The sequence below is a fragment of the Lissotriton helveticus genome, chromosome 2_2 (assembly GCF_964261635.1).
Source record: "Lissotriton helveticus chromosome 2_2, aLisHel1.1, whole genome shotgun sequence".
NCBI classification, from domain to species: Eukaryota; Metazoa; Chordata; class Amphibia; order Caudata; family Salamandridae; genus Lissotriton; species Lissotriton helveticus.
Genome location: NC_136060.1, coordinates 177,576,721 through 177,604,321, shown reverse-complemented (window position 1 = coordinate 177,604,321; position 27,601 = coordinate 177,576,721). Strand labels below are relative to the sequence as shown.

Genomic DNA, 27,601 nt, shown 5'->3' with positions numbered 1-27,601 from the left:
AGATTTAGCATTCTTACCATGCCCTAAAATCATATGCCATTTGTCGAACAAAATTCTCCAGGAAGCCAAGCCTTTTAGCAATCCCATTCATACTAGGCAAATTAATTTTGCTTCATACTTTGATGCTATTATGCCAATGAACTGTCCTGGAGAGGCCAGTTCTTTTGCCCCCCCCCCAGTAATCTCCTGTGATGAGATGACACTTGTATTTATCCCCTTATGCCAATCTAGGGGGCAACGCTTTATCTTAAATAGGGGAAACATCCTCAAATTGGTCAATTCCTTCCCAGGTCTGCATCAGATAACTTCAAATGATCTATGCACTATAGAATTTGTCCCATCCTTGGTTCCTCATGAAAAGGAGAAAATAATTACCATTTGGCACAACAAAACTCTTGTGAATGAAATATTACATTTTGCAAAAGATTTGCCATTGTGGGGTGTAATAGTTGATAAGCCCATAACAGAACCATACCCTCCTATGTTGAGGGAATAAAAAGTAGTAATAACCTTAATCTCAAAGGATGGCTAGGACTTCATCTTGCATTGTAAAGAGCTTATGGTCCATCTACCCCCGTCCTAATGAAAGAAGATCTCAAAAGGTTGAGGTTCCTTGTTGCAGCTGACTCTAGCATCCTTGTGGAACTGCAAATATCAGATAGACAGCCCATAACCAACATCAATTTTATCAAGCTGCAACAGCAGCACCAGCAACAGAAGCACTAGTGGGAGTCCTTTGCTGGCTCTTCAAGCAGATATTACTAGGAAAATATGCTAACCCTGCACCCTGAGGCGTAACCATTGCAGCTGGTAAGTTGGAATATAGCTGGGTTGGGTAAAAATATTGAAGACAAAGAGTGGGGGGCTTACATGAAGCAACAAGATGCTGTCTCCCGGAGACATAGGCATTTTCATGTGAAGGGTTACATTACTTTTGGCATACCTGCCATTAGTCAGCTAAAAGGCAGAGCAAAGGTTGGGCTACCTATTTGGATAAAACTGACAAAGTGGAATAACTTTTTCCACTATAAACAACAATATCCAAAACCTAAAGTTGAAAAAACTCCAAGGGGAGCTCGATCATATCAACATATACCTACCACCATGTGGAGACAAAGACATTTTAATGATATTAAAGGCCCCTGACTCATTCCTTGATACCTTGAGGTGGGAGGGATGTAACAAAATCCTATGTCACGGAAAGAGACAAAAGTGGATAGCTAAGACAGCGACAATTATACTTCTATGTGGCAATTTGAACACAAGGCTCCATCCCATATTATAGGAGATATCAGCCATCAAGGAGGGCCATTTATGGGGATTACGTCACCTCTGCAGTTTTGTTACAACCCAACCAAAAAAGTGGAGCAATTGTGCACAAATATTTAAGGCGCAGGTATGGGACCTATAAAAATGCCTTTATTAGGGGGGGCGTGGCTTGACGGGCGAAGATGGCGGTCGCAGCTTTGTAGAGCTCCCGCCGGCCCGGACTTAATTGGTTCACTTATCCTGGCCCCCGAGCCCGATACTGCTTCCCGGTGACTGGCACTGAGTCGGTGGAGTCCCCTGCCTGCTCCGGTGCACCGATCCTGCATTTTTCTCTCTCCTGTGCCCGAGGGGAGGCGACGGCGCCCTGCGGCCTGGTGACCGGCTGGAGACCGGGGTCCTCGAGTTTCGAGACGCCCGGTGGCGGTCGCGGGCTCGCGGGTGGTGGCGACTTCCACTGCGCCGCTCCTGGCTCCACTCTACTGCTGCGGCTGCCCGCGGATCACAGCGGCGCCACTCCTCCCTGCGCCTTGGGTGGACACCTCTCTCTCCTGCACTCGGGGGGAGGCGACGGCGGAGAGCGGCCTGGTGACCGGCTGGAGACCGGGGCCCCCGAGTTTCGTGACGCCTGGCGGCGGCTGTGGGCCTGCGGGTGGCGGTGGCGTCCGCTGCGCCGCTCCTGGCTCAGCTCTACTACTACGATTGCCCACGGATCACGGCGGCGCCACCCTTTCCTACGCCTTGGGCGGATACTTGTGGCGACAAACGTGGAGACGGCCTGTCCCGCCTGGGTGAAGCCGTGACCTTGAGTTTCGCGGCCTCGGGCCTGAGCCGGCCTCCTGGGTCTCCTGCATCGACACTCCATCCAGGGGCCTGGGGCCTCCAGCTCTAGTGGCAGTACCAAGGGGGTCCTGAGCCTTGTTGGGAGGGGTGCCGGCCCTGCCCGGTGTACGGTCCCGGCGAGCCCGTGTTGGGCCATGACCAGATATTGATAAATTCACGGGGCCTAGTGGTGGCTCCGGAGCGGCTGGTGGCAGCGGTGGCCCTGGGCCGGACAATGCGGCGATCCTGGCGGCCATCACCCAATCCCGGGACACGCTTGATGCTAAAATCGGGGCGGTAGGAGCGGATGTCGCGCTGTTGCGCCAGGACCTCCGGAATGCGGTGGGACGGATCACCGAGGCCGAATCCCGGATCACGGTGACCGAAACGGACATTGGCGCCCTGAAGAAGCGGTTGGCGGAGGTGGAGGGAGTCCAGAAGACGTTGGCGGCCCGCGTGGAGGATGCCGAAGGGCGCGCACGGAGGAACAACCTCCGCTTTATCGGCTTTCCGGAGCGGTGCGAGAAGGACGACATGGAGAGGTTCTTGACCCATTGGCTGGAGAGCTGGCTCCCCGAAGGGGTGCTGTCCGCGTGCTTTGTTATCGAGAGGGCGCACAGGGCCCTGACCCAGCGGCCACCGGAGGGTGAGCGTCCCAGGCCAGTCATAGCCCGGCTGTTGAACTATCACGACCGCGATGTCATCCTGCGGGAGGCGAGGACCAAAGGCTCGCTCACCTTTGAAAATCGTACCATCATGATCTTTCCTGACTACACGAAGATGGTGCAGCAGCAGAGACAATCCTTTGTGGCCGCCAAAGCCAAGTTGAGAGGCTTGAAGCTCCAATACTCTCTCCTATACCCAGCCCGTCTACGAGTGGTGCACCAGTCCAGGACACATTTCTTTGATTCGCCCGAGGAGGTTTTCCGTTGGACCGACGAGACGGTGCAGCTCCGGCCGCATGCCCAGCCGGGTCTGAATCCAGGCGGGTCCCAAAGGTCATCGCCAGAACCGGAAGGGTCGACACCGGAGGTCCCGATCTCGGAAGCGGTCGGCCTCCGCCAGTGCATCGCAGACAGGTGGTGCGAGGGACTCGGAACACTCTGATGCCGGCAGTTGAACTTTGATGGGACTGGGCCTTGTTGCTGAGTGCTGAGTTGCCCTTCATCGGCTGGTGAGACTGTTCTATTATGACTTCCCTATACTAGTCTGTTCCCGTTTGCGGACTCCTCTCCCTTTTAGCGGGAGCGCAATGAGGCTCGGGAGGCACCTTTTGTAGGCCTCTGACCCTCACGGTTGTGAGTGTTGTGGGGGGGGTGGTGAGTGTGTGTTGATTGGGGTGTTGGGATCCATTGGTATGGCGGGCCCTGGGTTCTCTGTTCTGGACCCGGGTCTCTCCATGCCGCGACAGATACTTCAATGTTCTCTGAGGTATTGGGGTGGGGGGAGCGGGGCGAGGGGGATGTTCTTTTGTTGCTAATGGTTGGGGGGGTCTGGGTCTGGGGGGGGTTGCTGAGTGTTGGGGTTGGAAGGGTGGGACCACACGTGCCTATGACTATTGATTTTGTTGCTTTGTGGGGTGCGCCGGGGTGGTGTGGAGGGCCGGGTGCTGGTCACTGTGTTGATTATGGCTGATCATACGACTATGTCTCCTCAAAAGACCCTGCGTGTTGTGACATGGAATGTGAGAGGAATTCTAGATAAAATCAAGCGTGGGGCTGTGCTACGTTGGGGGAAGAGGGAGATGGTGGACGTGCTGCTGCTTCAGGAGACCCACATGCTGGGTTCCAAGGCCCTTAGCCTCCAGAGGTTCGGCTTTCAACAAGTGTATCATGCGGGTTTCACGAGGGGCTCGCGGGGGGTGGCTATCTTGGTGCACCGCAGGGTGGCTTACGTGCATGAAAAGCAATGGATTGACCCTCAGGGCCGATATGTTTTCATCAAGGGCCTGCTGGGTACGGAGCAGGTGGTATTTGGTAGCGTGTACGCCCCTCTCCAAAGGGCCCTGTCTGAGCGGCTGTTTGCGCTGTGGGACGAGATTCCGGAGGTGCTGACCATGGTGGGAGGTGACTGGAATGAGGTTATGGATGTGGGCTTGGATCGTCGGAGGCGGGTGCCTGTTGTGGTGGATCCCCCCCCCGCTGCTGCTCCCACCAGATTGCGTGCAACTGTGAGTGGCCTGGGATGGGTTGATGTGTGGCGACATTTTCACCCTGCTGCGCGTGAATTCACATATGTGTCGGCGGTGCATGGGTCCTTTTCGAGGCTGGACTATCTGTTTGTGTCGGGTGCCTGTCTGAGTCGAGTCAGAGATGCTGTGATACTCCCCAGGGGCCTGTCTGATCACTCCCCTGTCCTAGCTACCATGACCCTCCCTTCCAAACGACAGCCGTTTAGGTGGCGGATGTCGTCCTGGCAGCTGCAACGGCCCGAGTACGTGCATCACCTGCGTGAGGCGATTGATCACTATTGGCGCGAGAATCTAGTGGGTGATGTGGATGCAATGGTGGTGTGGGAGGCGCTGAAACCCACGCTGCGGGGTATTGATATTGCTTGGTGTGTGGCTGCTCGGCGGAAGCATCGGGAGGCCATTGTGACCGCTGCCGCCCGTGTGGAGGAGCTGGAGCAGCGTGGTAGTCTGGGGGGCGACGAAGGCATGGTGCGGCGGCTCCTGCAGGCCCAACAGTCGTACGCCTCCGTCCTATACGATGAAGCCCGGCAGGCGTGGCTCGCCACGCGCAGCAGGGTGTACCAGTGGGGCGACAAGTCCTGTACTATGCTACATAGGTTGTGTCAGGCGACCTTCCAGCCTCTTGTGTTGCCGGGTCTTACGGCGGAGGACGGCTCAATTATGACCGACCCAGCCTTACTGGCGGCTAGCTTTGCCCGCTATTACGAGACGCAGTACGCCCCTTGTGATCACTTGGACGTGGGTGGGATCTCCACATATCTTGATGACCTGCTACCACGGGCCGTTCCCGATGAGACCAGGACCGCCCTGGACGCCCCGCTCACGGCTGAGGAACTCGGGGAGGCCCTTGGTCAATTGAATACCGGGAAGGCGCCCGGCCCGAGCGGATACCCATGCGAATTCTATAAAAAGTTTCACGTCCAGCTGGGGCCCCACTATAGGCGTGCCCTGGAGGCGGTGCGGGCTCGGGGGGAGCTGCCGCTGGACTGGCGCCACGCCGAGATCGTGGTCTTTTTGAAGCCGGGCAGGGAGCCGGACAGGCACGACTCTTACCGGCCAATTTCCCTGTTAAACATCGAGGTCAAGATTCTGGCTAAGGCCTTAGCGAACCGCCTATTGCCCCACATTACTGACCTGGTCCACCCTGACCAGGCTGGATTCATGCCTGGGAGGGCCACCCGGCATAACATCCGACGGGCGCAAGCGGCAGTGGATGCTATGGGTGCTAGAGACGAGCAGGCGGCACTCTTCTTGGCGGATATGGACAGAGCCTTTGATTCTGTGAGTTGGGTATACCTGTTCGCCCTCTTAGCCCGCCTCAACCTGGGGCCGGTTTTCCTGTCATATGTCCGTCTTCTCTACACAAACGTGACGGCCTCGGTCCGAGTGGCCGAAGCTACCTCTGGGCGCTTCCATATAGGTCGAGGTACTCGGCAGGGTTGCCCTCTGTCCCCGTATCTGTTTGCCCTTGCCATGGAGCCCCTGGCGTCGCGGGTACGAGTGGATGCCCAGTTGTGTGGCTTTGTCTGGAATGAGGACCTGGCGGATAGGATTGCGCTGTATGCGGATGACGTCCTCTTCTTTCTCACCGACCTACGGCTCTCGGGTCCCCGGGTCCTGGAGATTATGCGTGCGTTTGGCGAGGCCTCGGGTCTTCGTCTTAACCCTAATAAATCGACCCTGTGGGTGCTGGGTGGCGGAGTGGTTGCTGACCCCTGGGCTGCGGAGTTGCGAGTGGTGACGGATGGCCTGAAATATTTGGGCGTTTTCCTATCGGAGTCGCGGGTCGTGGCCTGGGCGCGTGGAGTCCTGCCGGTGTGGGAGCGGGTACAGGCTGATGTCAAAACTTGGTCCAGGATGCCGCTCACTCTCTTTGGAAGATCGGCCATCTTCAAGATGGTGGCGCTTCCGCGTCTCCTATACCAGCTCCAGAATTTCCCATACCCCATTGGCCTGGAGTGGTTCCGTCAGGTTAACTCAGTGTTGGGTCGCTTCCTGTGGGATGGTGGTGCGGCCAGGGTGGCATTGAGGACGTGTTTTCTGTCCACATACTGTGGCGGCCTGGCCACCTCGGACCTCCTCTCCTACTACCAGGCTTCCCAGCTACTTGTCCTTAATGAGTGGTGGTATGGCGATAGAGGTGACCCGGCTTACGCCCTGGAACGATCGCTCATGGGTGATCGCACGCTCCACACCATCCTTTATTCGGCTCGCCTGCGTCGTGGGTTACCTTCGGTCACAAGGGTGGTCTTTGCTGTGTGGCGACAGTCCTTGCGCCGCATGGGATGGTGGGGCAGGTTGACGGCTGAGACGCCGCTTTGGCATAATGGTCTGCTCCCGGAGCTGGCGGCCTTGACCGGCTTCGAGGGTTGGGAAGCCATAGGGGTTACACAACTGGGCCAGGTCATGTCCGGCACCACCCTCAAATCCTTCGAGGAGCTCCGCACGGAATTCCAAATGCCTCAGTCCCAATTCTTTCGCTACCTCCAGCTGCGACATGCCCTCACTCCGAGCATCGCCGGCCTCGACTCCTTGCCAGAGTTTAGCCCGATCGAGGCTAAAGTGTTTATGGGAGACTTGGGAGACAGAAAGGTCTCCAGGATATACCAGACGCTTATTATCCACTGCTCCTCCACCCTGCACTCTCTTCGGGAGGCATGGGAAGTGGACGTGGGCCCCCTCGATGAAGACGATTGGAGGGAGGCGCTGGAGTCCCCACGTGGAACCGCCATTGCTGTCCAGCTCCGGCTCATTCAATTCAAATACCTGCATCGCGCTTACTATACGCGTGAACGATTGTGGAAAGCTGGTTTGATTGCATCCCCGGAATGCTTGCGCTGTGGGTCGGTGCCTGGGTCCCTAATGCACACTGTGTGGACGTGTGGCCGGCTGACTGGGTTCTGGAGGGGTGTGTGGGGTTGCCTGGCTGAGGTGCTGGGCTGGGACCTTCCTCGTACCCACCGGTTGGGCCTACTGCACATCATGGAAGGGGTTGGGGGTAACATGTATAAACGCCACTTGTTGCTATTGGGGCTGGTCGTGGCTAAACGGGACCTGGCCCGGGCATGGAAAGCAGTGAGGGCCCCCCCCCCTGTCTGCATGGAAGGCTGGGCTGGATTACTTCATGGGTCTGGAGAGGCCGATCTTTGAAGCGCGGGGCTGCCCTCGCAAGCACTACAAAATTTGGAAGCGTTGGGCTGACTACCGTGGTCTATCCCTGGACCCCCCGGCGGAGCGAGAGGAGGACATTTGACCACAGTGACACTATTGGCCCGAAGCGGCGTCGCCCTGGTGGCGCTACACCTACTTACTTTTCTTTATTGCTTTCTATGCACGTGTGGTAGGGGGGGGTTGGGGGGTGTCCGGGGCTGGGGGGGTAGAGTTGTGGGATAGGGTGGGTCGCTGGGGAGCTTCTATACTGAGCCTATTTTTTGAGTCTGCTCCATCATTTGCTACCTATGTAATTGCTGTTTTGATATTGTTGTGGTGTTCTTCGGTTGTGGAGATGCCACCTTCTCAATGCTCATTTGCTCAATAAAATTGGTTGTGAAAAAAAAAAAATGCCTTTATTATATGAGATAATCCACCTAAACCCACATTCCGTGCAGGGAAGTGGGATAGTACTATTGATTACATGATAATAAATATGGAAGCTTGCCACCTGATTACGGACATGAGGGTGGAAGAGAATTATGAAAAGAGATCATAATCCTCTCCATCTCTTCCTTCCCTTCACCAGGGAATCTGGATTTGTATGGTATCAGACCCATAATGTACACCGTTGCAAATTGGCCCTGAATGTTAACAGACAAATTATATCGAGACCCATCCCTAAATGGGGAATAATTGACTACTTCTTGAATCCGAACTGAAATGCTTTCTATGTTACATTGACAATGGATTATCAGGTTACTTGGCCCGTGGTTATGAGCCCCAATGTACCCCAATGTAGGCCTAGGTGGGATAGGAGGTGACTCAGTCTCTACACGCTCGGAAGCACTAAAGCGCTGCTCTTTATATGTTGGAACTTTGCTTTTAACATTGTTTTTAATAACGTGAACTTGCACATTATTTCAGTTGTGTCACTTTCCAATTGCTAACTCGTACTGCACCGCATTAATGACCCGCAGTGCCCATCTGTAAGAACAGGCCGCCTTGGTGTTCGGTCAGCGGTCTAGTCTCTCTACTCAGGGCTATAAAGGTCACGCTGCTGCGTGCGCCGCCAGCGCACCAAAGGCAAGCCCGTCTGCGCCCATCGGCACCCAGAGCGCGTCCAGCGCCAGAGACCCTGCCCGTTATCGACCCCAGGTCTATACAAGAAGTCAGCTATTGGCCCTGAGGGTAGGTGAGTGTTCCTCTCCAATCATTTATAACATGAGGGGAGAAGGTGAAGATTCTAAGTGTGTTAGATGCAAGTTTCACTGTAACAGGGCAGCAAACAATCACCCTTCTATTCAAGAGAACACCAACAGAAAGGGGAATACAATCAAGGGGGAAATGAGTGTCATAGCAGGCTCTATGAGTACAGATAGCTCAAGTGCTGATTCTAGCTACCTGAGCTGTAAGGGAGGCTCGATGTGTGACCAGTCATTGCACTGTTTTTTACTCAACATTCGCTCAATGAGCAAACATAACTACCAACTAGAATGCCTATTGCAGGAGTCTTCCCCGAATTTAATATTCTTAACCGAATCGTGGACCAACCAATCATCCGCTCCTGATTGGAACACTGCACTTCCATCTGGTTATTCAGTTTCCAGTCAGGATAGTGTAGGGAATAATGGTGGAGGGATAGCAATAATCTATCGTAATCAGCTAAAGTTGCATGTAAAGTCCATCACACACCTACCAGCAGAAGCTGAAAGTTAACAGTAGTTTTTCCCTCCAGGGCATACTTCTGTATTGGCCACCTGGCCCTAGAACTGCGTTTACTTTAGCTGTACAGACTCTACTGGAATCCTGATTATATTCCAATCCGATCATCATTCTGGGGGATGTTAACTACCAGCTAGAATTAAATAACAACTCCAATACCAGCAGGCTATTAGATAACTTAGCAGGCTACGGCCTGTCCCAATTAGCGTCTGGAACCACCCACTCTGCGGGCCATACACTGGACGATATTTTTACAAATAATTCTGAAGTCACGGTGGTTAACACCTCCGCCCTTCCCTGGACCGACCACAGGGTAATTTATTTTGATGTAAACACCATTAAAACAAATGTGTCCATTATAAGTAAAGCTGCTAGTTTAAAAACTAGATCATGGAACTGAGTCCAAACGGTGGAACTTGAGCAGGCTTTAAACGTCCGTCCTCCCGTGGGGGTCCTGGACAACAATGAGGTGGCTACCCAGTTCAATAACTGGATTGCTTCAGCGGTTGACCAGGTGGCACCCAAAAGAATTATTAAAGTAAAAAGATCTCGGGTGACATCACCCTGGTATGGACCTGAGCTTAAAAGTTTAAAAGTGACGTGCAGAAGAACTGAGCTCATCTGGACGGTGGAGTATGCTACAGAACACAAGGCTGCATATAACATAGCACTCCATTCCTACAAAGAGGCTATTGCTAAAGCTCAAAATACATATTACACTACTAAAATTGAGGCTGCTAAGAACTCTTCCAAAGAGCTGTTTAAAACTGGCCGAATGCTATCTCAACCCCAACAGGTCAGTCAATACAAACCAAACCAAGCCTTTTGCAATAAAATGGCGAATTTCTTTCAGGTTAACGTGCAATCAATCTATGACGACCTCCACAGCAACTTGCAGTCTGTGGGAAATGACCCAGATGTAGGACAGGAGGAAACAGCACCTCTGTGCCAACTAACAATTTTCATAACCCTCACCTCAACTGAAGTAAATAAAATGCTACTCGCCACCAAATCTAGATCCCCAAAAGATCAATGTCCACCAACGGTCCTGCACCTGGCTTCTGGGTTGATTAGTACATATCCATCCCCCCTTTTACATCAAGTGCTTGACTCTGGGATATACCCGTCGGTCAGGAACACAGCCTGCATCAGACCAATCTTTAAAAAAAACACTCTAGATCCAACAGAGATGAAGAACTATCGACCCATCTCCTGTCTGCCAGTGACAGCTAAAATCCTCGAAAGAGCAATAAACCAAGAGCTCATGCAATATCTTGATATTAACAATCTGCTTGATTCCAGCCAGCATGGCTTCCGGTCATGTCACTCGACCGAGACTGCCCTAATTATGGCAACTGAGGATATTCACAGACAGGTGGATGGAGGGAGCAGGGCCGCCCTCATCCTCCTCGACCTCTCGGCAGCATTTGACACTGTGAATCACGCGGTGTTAGTAAGGCGCCTGATTTCGGTGGGGATTGGGGAGCTGGCTCTGTCCCTTCTTTCTTCATTTCTGACCTCTAGGCAATAGAGAATACATTGGGAAAACATGCAATCTAAATCTTTCTGTACTCCCTGTGGAGTGCCGCAGGGATCTGCACTGTCACCCACACTGTTTAATATATATGTTGCACCACTTGCTGCAATCATCCGAAAGTATGGTCTTCGGTGGTCTCGTATGCAGACGACTCACAGATTGTCATCTCTGTATCCAAGCAGTCTGAGGACACTGCTGTCAACTTCCATGCCTGTCTGACGCAAATTATGAAATGGATGAGTCGTAACTACTTTAAGATCAATACCGATAAGACAGAGGTGATGGAGTTTGGCAATCGGCCATCCGTATGGAATTCAACATGGTGGCCGGCAGAGGCAGGTCAATGTCCTGCCCCTCCAACAAAGTTAAGAACCTTGGGGTTATTTTCGATGACCAGCTCAACTTTGCAGGCCAGATCAACAGTGTAACTTCTTCCTGCTTCTTCATACTGAAGCTTCTTAGGAAGATATTTCTCTTTATTCCCAGTGATCTGAAGAAATCAGTGGTAGTCGCCCTTGTCCTCTCGCATTTAGACTATTGCAATGCGCTCTATAAAGGCATTGATAAAGCCCAGAGGTTAAAATTACAATCGATTCAAAACGCTGCAGCTCGCCTATTGTTAAACATCCCTAGAGGGCATTCCACCTCAGCCGCTATCCACTCTTTGCATTGGCTTCCGATTCAGCAAAGGACAGACTTTAAAGCCCTTGTCTGATCCGTAAGACATTTTTCGGTGGAGCGGTGGCCGATTTTCAGAATCCTTTTTCATGGTATACCCCCGCCAGAAACCTTAGACCGCTACGACCTACTATCTCACTGACTAGCGCCAAGACGCTTCGGCATTTGAGCGCTTTACAAAACTCTATCCTATCCTATCCTAGGTAGGTGCACGACCTTTTACCTACATTTTCCCCACACTTTCTACATAACGGCTCTAATGTTGACCTTTTACTTACTTAGGTGCTGAATAAATGTTCTGTGGTTTTCTTCGAAAACTAGCCTCATTTATTATGCGTGAGGATTCTTGGTATCACAGCCGGATCACCATCTACTGCATTATATCTCTGTACTAGAGTCAGCACTATCGTCATCCTTGGCTGACAGGCACACAGTACAATGACACATCTAGGTAGAACCCCTGAGGGTACATTTCGGGTATATAAATACCACATCTTCATTGGGCAAGTTAGAAGAGAAGCTTCCAGGCTGACACGAAACGCTGAAGTCCCTGCACGCAATGGTCTGACATCCCTCATGGGGTGTCGTACTCGAGACCAAGAAGACTGGGTCCTTTGTTCTCTCCTATCAGGTAATGGGGTTGGCTCTTTCCTAGGGGGATTCTTGGCTATACACCTTCATACATGCTAGGTACACTTGGGTACATCCAGTTAGGATTTGCATTTTAGGAGTACTCATGATTACTGCCATGTATCTATATGCCTGCATATATGCATTGTTTTAGCCCCATGGTAGAATTCTACCTTTTATTTACTCTGTTGGTGCTTATAACCATATATATCTGTTTCTGTCTAATTAGTGTTGCAGCACATGTATTTGATGCTAGAATCAAGCTGGTTCAATAAATGTTTGTTGAAAATGCCCCCTCCGTTGATTCTCTATATCTCTCTGAGAATAAGTGAGCATGAGTGACTGAGTGAAAACTACTGTACTGTTTCCACGATCCCTTAAGGGTTAGAGAGTTGTCATGTCCAATAGTTGCCAGAAACCATTCGCTCCTTGGTAAGGTTGTGCTGCTTATAGTGGCATTGTGAGTTAGCTAGTCTACAGACTAACATATCCTTTGGGGTGTCTGGAATCAGTCTGGACACCAACCCCTTGGTTTATGTTGTCTAAACGTGTTGATCCTATATTGATTTGTAGGAACTACACGACATGGCGCTCCCAACGTTGGTTTGGTTCCTATTTAACGGTCAAATCTGAGTAGTTCAGTCGTGCTTCTCAGAGACCCCTACTCACATTTACCCAGAGATGTCCTGAGTGGGAATGGAAATCCACTGCGGCTGAGTAGGTATATCCTATGTATTGGCGGTAGGTTTATTCAAACTTGAAGGATTATCGTTCCCTACATTGTGCATAAACCTTATGCCTATTTCCTTGAAACTCCTTTCGCAATGTATATCCAAGATGAGGTTGTGGCTGCATTAAATGCTGCAGAGGAAGAAGAACAGGATGGTGCTATAAACATTTCAGAAAATTGCAGAAATTCACTTACTATAAAATTAGCAGTCTCTCATCATTGGGCGGGGCCCTTACCTTCGCGATTGAAGCACACAAGGCATACAGAACAGAGGTGTCCTATTCTTGGGTAAAATTCCCACCTGTAGATGCACACAGACATACATTTCATTCTTACGCTCCGGATGAACCACCTGAAGGATATTCTCCATACGAGGACACAGAAGTCCTGCTCACTTACCAAGAGCATAAAAATTGGTTAAAAGGCGCCCTCCCACGTACTAAAGAAAGAGTGATTCTTGGTCTGATCATCAGAGACGGAGCGACTTGCCCGGTTCTAGCTGCTTATACACCGCATCCTGAAATTGACACATTGCCAGCAGCAGACTTACATCCACTTCACAAAGAAATAATAAAGCTATACAGAAATCTTACACAGTTTGTTATGCAAACACTCACACTTCAACCCAACATGAGCAAAAGCCATTATGAATAGCACAGAAAATAGCACAGCTTGAGGTATTGTTCCCACACACAGGCCCACAAGAGAAAAACAGAATACTAACAATTTGCTTGCCAATGGGGATAGCTCCCCGATAGAGGATTGTACCATTTGGGATACAGTCTTTGCTCCTGTCTATACCAGAACTCATGGTACCCCGTCAAAAGCAGTCATACCAGAAGTATTTAAACAAATTCAGAATGAGTACGGGGCAGAACCTGCCCTGGACTTAGGAATGAAATTGATAGGCAATTTTTCCCAGGTATCTACAATTATATTAGCAAACATAGAAGGGAAGGCAGCTGTGGTGGCTATACACCAATGTGTGAGGTAATGCACTCCTGCACAACAGGAGCGATAATTACCAAGGATTAATGAAGAGACCTATGCTTTGCTGGTTAGAGATAACTTGGGAGCTTGACCTGTGAACCCACAATTATTGGGTAATCCCGAAAAGGATAACTCCAAGCAAGCGTCCGATTCTTCTAAAAAGAAATGGGATAAATAATCAAAAAACAAGTAGAATACATCACAATCATGGAGTGGTTCTCCTCAACAGGAGCCCTCTGACAGGAAATATATAACCTGAGAAATGGTGATAATATTTAAAACCCTGACAAGTATCAGGATACTGATACATGTTCCTCTCGTTCATTTCAGGCTTCATCAAAAAACTCCATGAAGGAAGAACAGTCAGAATGCAGATCAGAAGAGCGAGGAAAGCCAAGAGACACACATCACACTTAAGACTATATTATCAAAAAAGAAGATAAAGTAAACCTCAATTTAAAAAGAAGAAAGTAACTGGCCTTAAAATAAAAAAGGCCAGACTACTGAGGACTCAACTTCTGGACGTGAAATGGGCTCTGATGATGCTAGACAGTGCAGCAGAAGTAACAATAGCTCGCCAGAATCTGATGGAATTTCTGGTGACAGTAGCGTTGAAGGAACATATCACGGTAGAAACACCTGATACTAAGATAAGTGTCCCACATCAGTTATATGAAATAACACTCCAGATGTAGGGGGACATCTCCAGAAAAGTGAAAGTTCTCTTTTGGGAGAACCTGATATATGGATATGATATCCTATTGGCTGAAAGACATTGGCCACCTGAATTTGTTATGGACTGCCTAAAAGGAGAAGCCGTGATATTACCAGTCTTTTCCAACCTCATTCCAGAATCACTTAAACACACATACATGCAGGAGTGGGCGATAGCACTAGCTCCTGCATTATACCGCAATCATGTTGGGTGGGATGCTGAATCACCTCAATATCAAATCCCAGTAAAAACTACTTCAACCCCACAGAGGCAGTACCCTATAAAACATGACGCAAAGAAACAGGTTAGAGAGGTCTTAGATCAACTTGAATATCAGGGTGTGATTGAGAATTGCACCTCTTCCATGAATAAACCTTTAATGAAACCTGACAATTCATACTGTCTAGTTTTAGACTACAGGCATTTGAATACATGTACGAAAACATTTGTATTACAAAATGCACACAATGCCGCATAGATGAATAACATTGTGCGGAAGAAATACAAAACAACATTAGATATCGCAAATAGATTCTTTTGCCAAAAGATAAAACTTACAATCCATTTTTGGTTTTCTCAATTTTGGCAGAACATACATTTTGGATTACGCAGAAAAAGTTAAACCTTTCCACGACTTAATCAGACCTGAATTTTAAGTCTAACATTGGACACAGGAACACAAAGAAATTCTCCGTTCCTTGCAAGCTGACATGATAGCTTCCAAAAACTTACACACACGACTAAATACCACAAATTTGGTGATCTGTGCATTAGCGGGTCAATCAGGATACACTCACCTAATGTTTTACTACACCCCATGTTTTAAGGGGCTGCCCAAGTGGGAGGCACAATAAGTGCTGCAGGCCCGCTAGTATCATTAAATGTACTGCCCTGGGTATATGGTATACCACTCTACAATGGACTTATAAGTAAATTAAATATGTAAATCAGGTTTAAAACAATTGTATCATGTTTGGGAGAGTGAGCACAAGCTCCTTAGTACTGGTTAGCAGTGGTAAAGTGCACAGTTCTAAGGGCAACAAAAACAAATCCGGCAAAAAAGTGAAGGGTAAGGGCAAAACATGTGGGGGTGACCCTGTAGAGAGGGCCAGGTTCAACACGACAGCTTTAAGAAACTGGAGTTCTTGAAGCAATGGCCTATGTGCACTCACTCCTGAAACTTGTAGAAGAGTGTCAGATATGATATCTGCAGCAGAGTCCCTGCTGCTGCTGCTCACTATGGGTTATGGGGATGTGGACTCACAGCAGAATTGAATGTGGCACCTGGCGATAATAACCCCGGGCAGTCTAAATCCTGGGTGACTGCTCCAGAGGCATCCGCAGCCTAGGGGGCTGCAGCTGCAGGGGCTGGGGGAGGAACCTGTGCGAGTTGCCTCAAAAACACCCCTGCATACTTATAATTCCATACACACTGAAATAATCGAAAAGAAAGCAATTGTTGAGAGAGCTGTTAAAGCTGTGGAATCTTAAATGAGGGCGTAATCTGGCAGAGAGAATAGCAGCTGTATTATAAAGAGCAATGATGGAGGTTATAGTCCTTTGAAAATCAGATGAAGGCCTCATCCAGTGTTCTGAGTGAGCTGGAGACTTTTAAATCAGTGGTGGTTGACAGGTATGATGTTAGAAGCAAGGAGTGAGCCTCCTAATAAACTTCATTAAGGGGCACCGTTGAGAATAACCAGAGTTCCATTACTGATCCAGGTGAATATCGTGAAAAAAAAATGTGTTCTGTGCTATGTGATTTGCTGGATTTGGATGCCCTATGTCCATAAGGGGTGATGGGAGGTGTATAAGTAAAATCCCAGAGAAACAACTGGAGGAACAGTGATGGTTACCCTTGCAACTATAGATTTGAGAGACAGAGTTTTGCAAGCTGCCATTCAACTGGGTAAAATGACGATGAGATCAGAGCAACTCTTAACTAGTCCAGAGACAACTTCCTGCAAAGGACAGCTTCTGGAGCTAAAACAAAGTCCTATAATCAGTTGATATAGTGGCCTCAATCAGATACCCAATAAACTGTAAAGTCAAATGTTGAAGGGCAGGTATGTGCTTTTTCATACATTGACTCAGCAAAAGGATTTCTCGAGAAAATGCCTGTGGACCTTTTGCCTTAGAGAAAGGGTGTTGTTTAACGGTTTTCGGCATCGTCCCCTAGGGGGACTTGTGAAGCAGGGATTGATTAATGGAAGTAAAACAAAATTGTTGTTTAGAGTTGGGCTCTCCTCACCTCTCCGATCCCCTTTCCTTTCTGGTCTCTTTGGCCTCCTACTTTTAATGTCTGTATAAGCTGGCAGAGCACTGTCTTCGATCGATTTAAATTCCAGTGAATTGTTCCATAAGGTTTTTTGAATTCCGGTTGAGTTAAAGTGTAGTTGAATGACTTCTTATTTCTGAAAATATTTTAGAAAAAGATTTATACCATGAAAACACTGAAGATACATTTTGTGTATTATTTTACAATAGTATTGGACCTAAAAATATATGGCCAGTGTGTTTCTCTTTTCTAAACTAACCACAATTAAATGTAGCTTTATGAACACTTACACATGCTGTCACTCTCTGATATTGCTGACTACACTTGTACAGCTCCAGTGCCCGAAGGGTGTTGAGGGAGTGCCCTTTTTTTATACGTAGCCTATCAGGATCGTAAACATCTTTCTAAACACTGACAGTAATGTAGAGTGTTTTATTTCGACGGGGAAATTATGACATAGATAATGATGCTCATTGTTTTCTTCTTGTTTATTCATGTAGCATTATTTGTTTTAAAATAATTCAAAGACCGCAAACATATTTATAAAGGAATGATTGAATGGGCACACAGATTCGAGTAGCTCATCTTTTGTGAATCTGAAGCCAGATTCTAACTTGAGAGAGTGATATGCATAGGATTTCTTTTTGAATGAGGTTTAATACAAATGTTTACACGGAGCAGCGTTCTTATAAGCTGCCTTCTTTAAGGGGAATGCATATTAAGTAGACATAGGTCAGATGACCCCAGGGAGTGTCTGCTGGCATTATTATTTTAGTTTGTTGCTGAACTGTTTTGTGGTTTTCATATAATGCCTGGATAATCAGCACGTCTTAATATACAACATTAAATGTTGGTGTATTTCCTTTGTGCACACTTAGGATGTATTTCTTTTTTTTTAGACACAGACTTACTTCAAGATTTTTCTCAAGGATCTGTAGCAGAAGAAAAACTTACTTCTCTTTCGAACAGACAGATACTAGAGATGGTCCATGCCATGAAATGTAAGTGAATAGTGGGGTAATTTAACAAATAAGATATAAAAGATCCTATTTTAAAACACAGAATGAACATTGGTTTCTACTGTCTTCTAGATCTAATTATATATTAAAGAAACATGTCTGTAGGATATGTTTATACCTTACATTGATTTTATGTATTAAGAACATTTTCCAAAACATGTATACACAACCTCAATAAGACAGAAAAGTCCAGTTACATAAAATGACTTACACACGTTTACATCAGGGTGCTCACTTGTTTATTTGTGTTTATCAAGTTGCCCCTCCTCTGCCCTCTTGAAGGAGCAGACACATGTGTGTGTTAATTCTATGTATGGTCTGTTTCTTTCGCTTGACCTTGGAGACCCGACTACTACAGGTAAAATGTTGAGTATTCTCTTCAATATATGGACAATTGTATGGTCACACAATGGTAAGTTCACCAGAAAATATATGGTATTACTGCAAACCCCCAACATTCTAGCTTCCTCTTCCAGCTTCCTTGTAGTCCATCCAGACAGGCCTAGTTCTTTTATCATCTTCATGAGAGAGTGACCTTCGATTGTTTAATGATCTTTTTTCAAGGATTTCAGTGGGTTGCTAATTGTCATTTAGTTTAAATGGTAGTTTATAATCCTTCTGCCTCTGTTTTTGTCTCTACTCTTAGTAATCATTGCGGCTCTTTTCCTTTTTTTACAATGTAGCAGTATCCTTGTATGAATTTAATCTACTGTATCTGATAGAGACTACTAGCCGCAGATTCCTTCACGTAGAATTATCCCCAGGCGTGAGACTGGATCCGGAAAAAATTTTGCCCAGCATCCCTCCACGTCGGGGGGACGGCATCACGTGACTCAGCCCAGGCGTTGTCCGCGTACGTGACGTCAGCGAGGTCACATAAGTCCCAATCCCTGGCGTGCCTACGTCAGTTTTTCCCTTCTCTGCATGCAACGTGGATCCGGATCGTGCTCTTGGCCTGTTTAGGCCATTCCCTTTCGCGTGTGTGTGGGAACAGTGTGCGAATGCCTTCAGGCTTTAAGACGTGCTCGTCTTGTGGACGCCTGATGTCGGCGGCAGATCCTCACCCCATCTGCATGAGGTGTTTGGGGGAACACCACGACTCCACTGATTGTGAGGCGTGCCAGCAGATAAAACCGAAGTCCCGGTGGGAGCGCCGCATGAAACTTCTCTCAGTCCGCATGTCCAGGTCGGCGTCGTCATCTCGCCCGGCCGCTGGAGCGGGTTCTCAAAATCGCTGCCTCCCTCGTCGACATTGTCCTTCTCCCAGGTCGCAAGAGCGTCGCTCACCTGTCTGTAAGTGTCGCAGTTTGTCCCCGATGGTCGGTTCCCGGCCTGTTGGGGGCATGGGCTCTCCGGTGTGGACTCTCCGTGGGTGGTGCGACCTGCGTATTGTCCCCTTATCCGTCGTTTCCCGGTGTGGGGGCGACTAGACCCCAAATGGAGACATATGCGGCGGCTTTGCAGGCCTCTCTGGCTTCTCCTCCTCCTTCCCCTCCTGGGACGTCAGCTGATCCCTTGCAGTGTGCAGGGCCCTCCGTGGAATTGCCAGCGGCTCCAGCCCTGGCGCCAACTGACTCGGATCCAGGTATGGAGGATGTGGTGCGGCCCTTCTGGGGTCCCTCCTTCAGACCACGGCGCCTTTGCTTCGCCGCAAACTTTGCGGGAGTCCCTGTGGTGTCTCGGGAGGACGCCGGGGCTCGGGACGCACCCCCAAATCCCTCTCTGGCCTCTGGACAGGTGGGGGTCTAGTCCGAGGCCAAGGTGACGCTGCTTCGGTGCCGGCGTCTGCTGGCCCTGGCGGCGCCACGGGGTCAGAGGAGGGTCCCTCTCATCCCGTCACGGGCGAGGCTGGCGGGGGACTCCTCGTCCCTCCCCGGGTCCTTCTCATCCCTCCAAGCAGGCGGCTGCCTCGTCGGAGGTCAGGTCAGCACCTTTCCGGCGCCGCTCCTTTGCCCCGGCGTCTCCCCCCGGTGCCGGACGACGACGATGTCCTTCCTCAAATTGCGGACTCAACGGCGCCAGGCCGACTTCGGGTTGTTGACTCATCTTCACATGCCTCCAGAGGTTCGGCGCTTCCTGGTTTCATCCTCGCCGGAGATGGGTCGCCTTTTTCCCCAACGTCGTCTAAGGGCGGCTCCTCTCTGTTTCCACGGCCGCGGTCTTCACCAGAGGAGACTCGGGTCCCCCACTCCTCGCTCCCTCTTCCTTCTTTCCAGACCTGGCCCTTCCTTCCTCTGGTTGGCTTGGTGGATGGCCGTCTTAGCTTGCAGCCGTCATCTACAGAGGAGCTGCTTTCCCCTCTGCGGGGCCCTACAGAGGCGGGTGCGGCCTTTGCTCGCGCCGTTTCCATGGCTGTGGGAATTTTACACATGGGTGATCCAGCTGCCCATTTCCCCGCAGATCATCTTCTGGAGGTTCTCCATCAGGGCTCTGGTGGTAGGGAGCTGTTGCTTCCCTTTGAGGGTTCACTCCATTCTTCTCTCTTGGGGACTTGGGGCCATCCCGCCACGGGGGACCCAGTGCCCCACCACCTTCTGCACCACCATCATCCGGCGCCATGTGATCCGGTGTGTCTTTCCCTCCACCCCTCTACAAGAGGCCCCCTTTTGCAGAATGTCTTTCCTTCTCTGCCGCCGCTGTTGTCTCCCCTGTCACGGTAGGCCCGCTGGCTGGACTCCTGGAGGCGCAATATGTTCGCCTCAACCAGTGCGGTTCTGCTGGCCCTTAACACGCTGTGTGTTTTGGCTTGGGTGTCTTCTTGCTTATGGGACTCGGCAGAGTCCCTTATGTCTACAGCTTCTCAGGAGGGTGCCTGTGTTGATTTGAAGTACCATGTGTTGGATGTCCGGCAGCTGGCAGCGTTTATTCTTCGCTCCGCTCTGGGCATCTAGAAGGTGCTGGGTCGTGCAATGGCTTCTTCGGTTGCCCTTCGTCGCCATGCCTGGCTTCGGGACAGTGTGTTCCCGGAGAACGTTCAAGAATGGCTGGTGGAACTTCCTTTTGATCGTGCACTTTTGTTCCACGCCCCTGTGGACTCGGCCATTCAGAGGTTCTTGGCGGGGCTTCGTCCTCCTCCTCCGCCTCCTCCGCCTCCCCCTTCTTCTCCCCCTCAGTGACCTGTGAGTTGATCTGGTTCTTGGAGGTGTTCTTCCATTGGGGCGGGTCGCCCCAGTTGTCGGTTCTGTGTGCTTCTTGGCCACTCGAGTCCTCCTTGTTGGGACTGTGGTTCTTTTGGCTGCTGGCCAGCCCTTCTTGACTGTGTGTTTTTGCTTTGGGTTTTCTACACCATGCTGGCCCTGAGACTGGCCTTCTGTGTTTTTCCTCTTTGGCTGCTTGATAAGCCTTCTGCTGGGTTTTGCAGAACGCCTTTTCTGTTGTCCTCTGCTGCGTAACTTTTTTCCTTAGAGGTTCCCATGTCTTGGGACGTGACAAGCCCTATGTCAGAGACGGTCGCTCCCCAGGCTCCCTGGCATTGATTATAGCGCTTCTCTGCTCCTAACTGCATAATCTTCATAGCGCTTCACTGATCCTGGCTGCTCTGACATCGTAGCGCTTCACTGCTCCTGGCCGCATTGGTATCGTAGCGCTTCACTATTGTATAGCGTTTTTGTAACCATATTTAGAATTTATAAAGTGCCTCGTGTATTAGCCTGTCATTATATCGCATAGCCCACTGTGCATACTTTGAGGGGGATCTCGCTTTGTTTCGCTTTGTTTACTGCTCCCACCATTTTGTTGTTCTACCTCCCAGCCCCTCTCTCCACCCCGCCTCCCAGCGGCCCCTCCCTCCCACGAACTAGACTGACCTAACCTGACCCGCCCTATCCTGCGCTGTGACCGTCCTGCCTGGCTCAGAGACGGTCGCTCCCCAGGCTCCCTGGCATTGATTATAGCGCTTCTCTGCTCCTAACTGCATAATCTTCATAGCGCTTCACTGATCCTGGCTGCTCTGACATCGTAGCGCTTCACTGCTCCTGGCCGCATTGGTATCGTAGCGCTTCACTATTGTATAGCGTTTTTGTAACCATATTTAGAATTTATACAGTGCCTCGTGTATTAGCCTAGCATTATATCGCATAGCCCACTGGGCATACTTTGAGGGGGATCTCGCTTTGTTTCGCTTTGTTTACTGCTCCCACCATTTTGTTGTTCTACCTCCCAGCCCCTCTCTCCACCCCGCCTCCCAGCGGCCCCTCCCTCGCCCCGCCCCCTCCCACTTCCCTCTTATGCCAGGACAACCGACGCGCAGCGTCTACGCGCAGCGGAAGCTCCCCATGCGCGCCGAAGGTGCGCCAAAGGTAAGCCCGTCTACGCCCGTCCGCGCCTGGACCGCGCCTAGCGCCAGACCCCCTGTCCCCCGCAAACCGCACTCCTCCCGCATAATGTTTGACGCCGCCACCCTCTTAGCCCTTAACCCCGGACGCACACCACATTGCTACGCAGCTGCCCCAGGACGTACTCACGGTCCCTTCACCTGCCATTCCTGCAAGTTCGCCTGCATCAAGAACCACTCCAAACCCACGATCTCCAAACTCAGCTCCGACTCTAACCACCTGCAATGCATCCTGCTAAACACCCGCCACAGAACTCTGGGACCTACTCAACACTGCGTCACCGGACATCGCCTTCCTTACAGAAACCTGGATGAACGCCTCATCAGCGCCCGACATCGCCATAGCCATCCCAGACGCTTACAAGATCATCCGAAAAGACCGCACCAACCAAAAAACAGGAGGCGGCATCGCCATCGTCCATAAGAACACCATCAGAATCACGACCAGCTTCGACGACTACCTTGCAACCGCCGAACACCTCCACTTCCAGATCCACACCGACCCCAGGACCACACTTAGAGGCACCCTCATCTACAGACCACCAGGAACACGTAAACAATTCAGCGATGACATCACTGACTTCATCAGCCCACATGCCCTCCCCTCCGAAAACTACATTCTACTGGGTGACTTCAACTTCCACCTAGAAAAGAAAAACGACTGCAACACCACCACCCTTCTGGACAACCTGGCCAATCTCGGACTCAAACAACTTGTTGATACCCCCACCCACTTAGCCGGACACACGCTCGACCCAATCTTCACCTCCAGCAAACACATCTCCTTCAATCATACCACAGCTCTCCATTGGACGGACCACAGCTGTGTTCACTTCAGCTTCAAAACTACCTCGACTCACATCCCCCAACAACCTATTCCCCGAAGAAACTGGAACAAAATCACCACCGACCAACTCCTCACATCGCTCAACCAAAACCCTCCAGCCCTATCATCAGACCCAAACGAAGCTGCCACCAAACTCAAACAATGGATCACCCACAGCGCTGACGAATTAGCACCCCTAAAAAACCACCAGATCAAACAAGGTAGCAAAAAGACCCCATGGTTCAACGATGACCTTAAGAATTCCAAGAAACTCTGCCGTACTCTCGAAAAAACATGGAGAAAAAACCCAACCACTGACAACCTGACCACCTTCAAGACAGCCACCCGCAAACACCACCAATTGATCCGATCCACCAAGAAATCAGCATTCAAGAATCGACTCGACAACAACGCCCACAACAGCAAGGAACTATTTAACATCGTCAAAGAATTTACCAACCCCACCGCAGCCTCAAACGACATTACTCCCTCCCAAGACCTCTGCAACTCGTTATCTTCTTTCTTCTACAACAAAATCGGCGACATACATAACAGCTTTGAGAACATTTCGAAAGAACAGCCCACCCCACCCACCTCCAAACCCGAACCGCTCTCTAACAACCTTAGCGCCTGGAACCCAATCACCACCGAAGACACCATCCGACTACTGAACTCCATCCATTCAGGCTCACCAACCGACCCCTGTCCTCACCACATCTTCAACAAAGCAGACTCCATCATCGCACCCCATCTCCGTGAGACCATCAACTGCTCCTTCAACTCCGCTACCTTCCCAGAAAGCTGGAAACACGCTGAAGTCAGCGCTCTCCTGAAAAAACCCACAGCAGACCCCTCTGAACTTAAAAACTACCGCCCCATATCCCTCCTCCCATTCCCTGCCAAAGTCATCGAGAAAGCCGTTAATAGCCAGCTCGCCGCCTTCCTTGAATCCAACAACTCCCTCGATCCCTCACAGTCCGGCTTTCGAGCCAAACACAGCACCGAAACAGCCCTCATTGCAGCGACAGATGACATCCGAATGCTACTGGACAATGGAGAAACAGCTGCCCTCATCCTACTCGACCTCTCCGCCGCCTTCGACACAGTCTGTCATAGCACCCTCATACAACGCCTCAGCAACGTCGGAATACAAGGAAAAGCCCTGGACTGGATAATCTCGTTCCTTGCCGGGAGAACACAGAGAGTCCGACTCCCCCCATTCAAATCTGAGTCCACCGAAGTCATCTGCGGAGTACCACAAGGATCATCTCTCAGTCCCACCCTCTTCAACGTCTACATGAGCCCCCTCGCTTCCATCGCACGACAACACAACCTTAACATCATCTCCTACGCTGACGACACCCAGCTGATCCTCTCCCTCACTAAAGACCCTAACACCGCCAAATCCAATCTCCACGAAGGAATGAAAGAAGTAGCCGAATGGATGAAAAACAGCCGCCTAAAACTTAACTCTGACAAAACGGAAATTCTCATCCTAGGATCCTCACCCTCTGCCTGGGACGACTCTTGGTGGCCATCGGCCCTGGGCACAGCACCCACACCCACAGACAACGCACGCAACTTGGGCTTCATCCTAGACTCCTCCCTCTCGATGACCAGACAAGTTAACGCCGTCTCATCCTCTTGCTTCAACGTACTCCGTATGCTCAAAAAAATCTTTCGTTGGATCCCCACCGAAACAAGAAAGACGGTCACCCACGCACTGGTCACTAGCCGACTGGACTACGGAAACACCCTCTACGCCGGAACCACAGCCAAGCTACAGAAAAAACTCCAACGCATCCAAAACGCATCTGCCAGGCTCATATTGGACATCCCTCGCCGAGCTCACATTACCAGCCACCTGAAAGACCTCCACTGGCTTCCCGTAAACAAGAGAATAACGTTCCGTCTCCTCACCCACGCTCACAAAGCCCTCTACAAACTAGGACCCGAATGCCTCAGCACAAGACTGTCCTTCTACACACCCACCCGCCAACTAAGATCCTCCAACCAAGCGCTTGCCGCAGTCCCGCGCATCCACAAATCCACCATGGGAGGGAGATCCTTCTCCTACCTGGCGGCCATGACCTGGAACTCTCTCCCCACTCACCTCCGCCTCTCACAGAACCACATTTCCTTCAGAAAAGAACTTAAAACCTGGCTATTTGACAAATAATCCACCCCCCCACCCCCCACACACACAAGCGCCTTGAGACCCTATGGGTGAGTAGTGCGCTATACAAATTTCTGAACTTGAACTATGTGGGGTAGTGGTGGCTGTTATATTGCCCTGTCATGTGCTGGGGAGCTGTGGTCGCCTGCGGGCTTCTGCTCTCCGTGGCGTTACGGTATGTTGCAGATGCAATCGTCTTGCTGATGGTTTGGACTAGCTTGAGCTGTGCCCCAGGGTGTTCTTCTCTGGGGTCGCTGCGCTGTTTGTCTGGTCTGGCCTGCTGTCTGTGGCCTGGCGTTAGGGTTCTGTCCGGTTCCACTTCCTTTTGGGCCGTGGGTGCGGTCTCCTCCCTGGGGCTGTGTCCGGACTCTTCGTCGCCTTCCTGCTCTCTGTCTTCGGTTGGCGTCTGACATGCTCTAAGTAATTCATTCTGTGGTGTCCTCGGCTTCTGGCTGAGCTTGCCAGTGCTGACCTGTTGTTTTTCTGCACTATTGTGCCTTCTTTGGGCTTTAGTGGGACTGTCATCCTTGCCTTGTCCGCTTCTTCCAGTGGGCCTTGAATTCAGTTCTGCCTCTTATCCCTGTGGGAGGAGATGGTCCCTGACTTCTTGTCCCTCTTGCAGGCGCAGTCTGTCCCTGCGGGGCGTTGAACGGTTCTTCCTGTGTGACCTTGAGCTCCCCTTTCGGCTTCTGCCTGCTTATTGCGGACGGCGCCGTCCTGTCTGGGCTTGCCTTTGCTCTGCCTCTTCTCCTTGGAGTCTCTAGGTTGCTCTTCTCCTTCGGTGCTCCTTATCCTTGCCTTGTCCTTGGGCGGAAGTTTTGTTGCCTTGTTTGGGGGGGGTTGCTTGGCCTCCTTTCACCTTGCCTTGTTTCCTCTGCTGAGTGAGGACAGGCTACCTCTTCTCTTCCTTTTTCCGATTCCCCTTTGGGGTTGGTGGTCTTCTGCTGGCAGGGGTTCCCCTTGCCTGGGGGGACGGGGCTCCTCGTCCTGTCTTGGGATTCGGCCCCTGTGGGACCCTCTGTTATGACCTGGCGGGTGGGGTCCTATCGCAGACCCTCCTTCGCCTTGGGTATGACTAGGGTATCTATTCTACGTGAAGGAATCTGCGGCTAGTAGTCTCTATCAGATGTACGAGTTACTTACCTTTGGTAACAATGTATCTGGTAGAGATGATTCTAGCCGCAGGTTCCTTCATGGCCCGCTCTTCCTCCCCATTCTGCATGGACTTTTGGCTTGGTGTTTTGCACTCACCTCCCTGTGTGTCGCTGTGTCTTCTATGAGTACATTCTTTCCCTCTTTCTGACAGGATGTTCGTCCTGTTTAATTGTTCCTTTTCCTCCCCTTTTGGCACATTGGAGGATAGGTTTATAGGTACTTCTGTGCCCTTATGCTCTGGCTGTTCCAGGTTGGGGCGTACCTTTCCCTCCCCCCCCTTTATTACTAGGGTTCTGGGCCCTCTGCTATCCTCGAGGTTGGGGTCTTTTGGCTGTGCCTCCGCACTTTGTTCCTTATGGGGGTTGTCACACTCTGTGATGGGCTGTCTTGGAGTTTTGTCGTTCCTTGTGTGTCCCGGACTGGTTCCCCTTCATTGTTTTTGGTTGGGGTTGTAGTCCTGCTACATGTTATCGTGACATTTTTACATATGTCCTTTGTCTCCTGGGGGCTATCTCCGTACTGGCAGGGTTGCTGCTCAGGGCTAGGCTCTGTTCTTTATTCTTTTCCTTGCCTTTGGGTACTGCAGTGCCTGGCACTGCTCTTTATGGTGTTGTTCCTCACCATTCCTTTTTATGCTCTTTCGCACACTGTTCCTATACTCTCACAGTTTTGTCTGATGGCTCCGCGTTGTGGCTCGGAAAAGTTATCTGAAGAAAACTGATGCGCAACTCTTGTGTCTCGGGACTGTAGCTCTATCAACTAGGGGGAAATCAGTTGTCTAAACTCAACTGGTGAACATGGGGGGAAATTCGGTTAATGGGGAAGTAATGAACCAAGCAACAAGCTAAAGAAAAGAAAAGAAAAAGAAGCTCTGCTCTTCATAATCTGGTCTGTCAGAATCGATGGCCTGGTGTCGCGTTTGTGTGCCTCCGGGGGCAGTTGCTCGTATGTTCCTTCATTTGTGGCGTGGCGTGTGAGGGGGGGACGTGGATGCCCCTCTGGTTCAATCAATCAATCAATCAGAGCATTTGTATAGCGCACTACTCACCCGGAGGGTCTCAAGGCGCTGGGGGGGGGGGGTCCGCTACTGCTCGAATAGCCAGGTCTTGAGCTGCTTCCTGAAGGCGAGGTGGTCCTGGGTCAGGCGGAGGTGGGTCGGAAGGGAATTCCAAGTCTTGGCGGCCAGGTAGGAGAAGGACCTTCCTCCTGTGGTGGCTCTTCGGATGCGGGGGACGTCTGCAGATAGTCCAGAATTCGGCAGCCCGAGCCATTTTCGGCCTTAACAGAAGGGCCAGGGCATCGGAGCTCCTCAGAACCCTCCATTGGCTGCCTATCAAGAAGCGGATCGCTTTCAAGGCCCTGACCATTGCCTTCAAAGCC

At 50.6% G+C, this 27,601-nt stretch overlaps 1 protein-coding gene across 2 annotated transcripts in view; it reads left to right on the top strand.

Annotated features, from left to right (window-relative positions):
• NSUN7 (NOP2/Sun RNA methyltransferase family member 7) overlaps positions 1-27,601 on the top strand; it is a 972,952-nt gene that overhangs the window by 720,205 nt on the left and 225,146 nt on the right. For both annotated transcript variants that reach the window (XM_078678273.1, XM_078678274.1), the window contains one exon: positions 17,612-17,713. In XM_078678273.1, coding sequence (XP_078534399.1) covers positions 17,612-17,713 — 102 coding nt within the window. The remainder of the gene's footprint in view (positions 1-17,611; positions 17,714-27,601) is intronic.